Here is a 3120-nt window from a genome sequence, read left to right as displayed (position 1 = left end):
CTAGAAACGGGGCGCCTCGGGAGCGTCAAAGAAGCGGGCGGCGGCAAGGTTGGCAGGGACGTCTACACTCATGCGCAACACGTGGCCCAGCAGGCGCCAGCGCTGGCGGGCAACGATCTTGCTCAGCGGGACGCTGTCTCAGCGGTCGTAGAGCGCGACGTCGCCGAGCTTGTTCGGGTAAAAGATACCTAGAAGGCGGCGCAGCTTCCGGCGATGGAAGCTGTCAAGGCCCGCCAGACTCGTTGGCGTCAGGGCCCACGTGCTACAGTTGTACAAAAGGACCGGGAGCACGTAGCACTTGTACAGCCGCACACGGTTGCCTTCCGAGATGAGGCCTCGACGCATCCAGATCTTCCACTTGTTGTTATACGCCGTTGTCGCCAGTCGCTTCCGAGCGCGCAGATCGGCCGCGTCGTCGAGGAGGCTGCCGAGCTTCTTGGTCGTGTGCCACGCTAAAGAGGCCGCGTGCGTCGGCGCGTCAACCTGCGTTGACCTAAATACCTGCGTTTCTTCCGTCTTGTCTTCATTCATCTTGAGGTCCCAACGGGCGAGGACGGACGACGCCGCGGCTTTGATCCTGGACATGGCAGCAGCGTCTTGGCAGATGAAGTCCGAGTCGTCGGCGTAGGCGACCGTGTAGGTGAGTAGGTCACCCGCCTCACTGAGCGTCTGCGCGAGGTCCTTGAGCGCGGCGTCGAGATACACAATGAACAGCGCGTGTGACAACAAGTCGCCTTGTGGCGTGCCGAACCAACTCCCACATGTTATTTTAAATTTAGCAAATCAGCAGCTAGCCTTGATCTTCTCAATGGCACGCAAGATGTTCATGCGGCCGTAGCCAAAGTTGTTGTTCGGGTACTTGTCGCCCGGGAGCCCCCCGCACGTGAGCGGGTCGTTGATGAGAGACTTGGTCTCGACCGTCTGCGTCAAGAGCGAGTAGACTTCGTCGTACGTGATGCCGGGCTTGGCCGACACGAGGAGCGCGATGGCGCCCGTCACGTGAGGCGTCGCCATGCTCGTACCGCTCAAGCTCGAGTACGACGTATCGCTCGTCTTGTAGCTCGAGCGAATGCCTTGGCCGGGCGCCGAGATGTCGGGCTTCATGCGGCCAAACTTGTTCGGGCCCTTGCTGCTGAACGTCGCAAGACCGTCCTTGTTGGTCGTGGCGCCAACACCAATGACGTTGTCGTAGTCGCCGGGGCTGAGCACCGTGCCGCACTTGGGGCCGCTGTTGGCGTTAGCGAAGACAGGGATGATGCCAGCCTTGCGCCACGCAGCCATCGGGCCCTTGTAGTACGGCACGTCCGGGATCTCGTCGTCGTCGCCCCAACTGTTGTTGACGACGTGGGGTGCGAGGTCGCACCGCGGGTTCTTCCCTTCGGCGTCGTGAGGGCAGAGCATGAACTGCGCACAAGCGACAAGCACGGACTCGGGGCACTTGTTGGTAGGCAAGCATCCCTGGCACGAGATCCACTTGGCATCGGGCGCCACACCAATGCCGTTACCTCCGACAGACGTGCCCATCGTGTGCGTGCCATGACCATGAGGATCCACAGGCGTTGGCGATCGCCCCTCGGGTTGGAACCAGCCGTTAAGGCTGCGGAAGTTGCCCTTCAGCGCTTCGTGGGTGACGCGGGTGCCAGAGTCAATGGACCCGACGACGACGCCCTGTCCACGGTAGCCCTTGGCCCACACCTCAGGCGCCTGGATAATGTTGAGGCCCCATTCCGTGGTGTTGGCAGCAACGACTTCGGACGCTGCGATCTCTGAGGTGATGAGGCGGCCCATGGCTTCGGGGCGCACGAAGGCAACCTCGGGCAGCTTCGCGAGCGCTTGAATGACGTCGCGCGTGACGCCCTTGGCATACACAACGTTGTTGATCCAGAACGACGAGTGCTCCAAGGGTTTCGACGACTCTAATTTAGAGCTCGCGAGGAGCTCTAGCGCACTGGCTTGAACCGACGTTGCATGGTCTTCAAGCGCCGACTTGACAGCCTCTACGAGCTCTGCACGCGACTCGATGGACGCCGACTCCAACTTGGGACTGACGAGCACCTCGTCGGCCGTCCCCTTGAACTCGATCGCGATCGTAATGCCGTCGATGGTCTCGGCTTCGAGCTTCTGGAGAAGCTTGGGGTGGATCTTGGTGTTATCAGCGACGACGACACCGACGATGGCCGCAAGAGCGAGAGCGCGGGATAGATGGACCATGGGACTTTTGGTGAATAGCGCCAAAGAAATAATGATGAGGGTCTCACCGCAAGAGGCTGAGGCACTTTAGCCAAAACATGTACGAATACAGTGTACACAGCGACTCGGGCCTACCAGAATGTTCTCAGATCCACGCGGTGCGCGCTTCTCAAATACCACTCTGAAAGGGGTACGGCAGAGCTTACGGCAGACGACCTGCTGAGCACTGCACTATTATAGCACTAAAATCACCATTGTTTAAAGGTTGGACAGCGATTGGCAAACCGCTGTATATACGATTAACATTTATCGCACGCACTGCTGGCATGCACTTGGACGGGCTGTGTCATTTTGGAGGAAGGCGCGCGCTTACGTGATGAGGACGCGACTGACATATGGTTTGGTTCCAGATGACAGATTGAACCGTGCAACTCAGATTACATTGCAGTCCAAGGAAATCTGAGTTGCCCGAGCGGCACGGTACATGAGGTCGGTCACTCAGCACGACAGGCTATTGCCATTTCACAAGTACTTCACCGTCAGCATTGACAAACTACGTACGTTTTTCCAATAAAAACCCCTTTCCAAATAAACATGCCCAGACTAGGGTGAACCCCGCGTTTTCTTGGGGCAGGAGCTCTTTGGTTTTGCATTGGAGTAGCGTGCAATCTAGCGGTGGGTTCGTGTCGTAGCTTGGACTGTGTGGACGCCATCAAATTGTCGGTGTATAGAATCATGTGCATTTGCGTTCTACGTTCAACGTACCCTGCCCCACACCTCGCGCTTTTTGCGGCAGAGTGTGGTCGAGCTTTGCGGTTTAGATGGGGCGCAGAGCCGGTCATCAAGCGGTCTTTCTGCGTCGCATGCACAGTAGTTTTGTTTGTGTAGAAGGTTTGTGCAGGGTGCAGTGAAACCTTTTGATTTCGGTTT

The 3120-nt window shown here is 58.0% G+C and overlaps 1 protein-coding gene across 1 annotated transcript; it reads right to left on the bottom strand.

Moving 5' to 3' along the window:
• Window positions 1-783: 783 nt before the first annotated feature.
• Window positions 784-2211, bottom strand: SPRG_17511 (hypothetical protein; the record flags this gene model as incomplete). Its single annotated transcript, XM_012356836.1, has 1 exon — window positions 784-2211. The coding sequence occupies one exon, from the start codon at window positions 2209-2211 to the stop codon at window positions 784-786; it is 1428 nt and encodes a 475-aa protein (XP_012212226.1).
• Between the last annotated feature and the right edge of the window lie 909 nt (window positions 2212-3120).

This window comes from Saprolegnia parasitica (assembly GCF_000151545.1).
Source record: "Saprolegnia parasitica CBS 223.65 unplaced genomic scaffold supercont2.607, whole genome shotgun sequence".
Lineage (NCBI taxonomy): Eukaryota > Oomycota > Saprolegniomycetes > Saprolegniales > Saprolegniaceae > Saprolegnia > Saprolegnia parasitica.
This window is presented reverse-complemented; position numbering and strand designations above follow the sequence as displayed.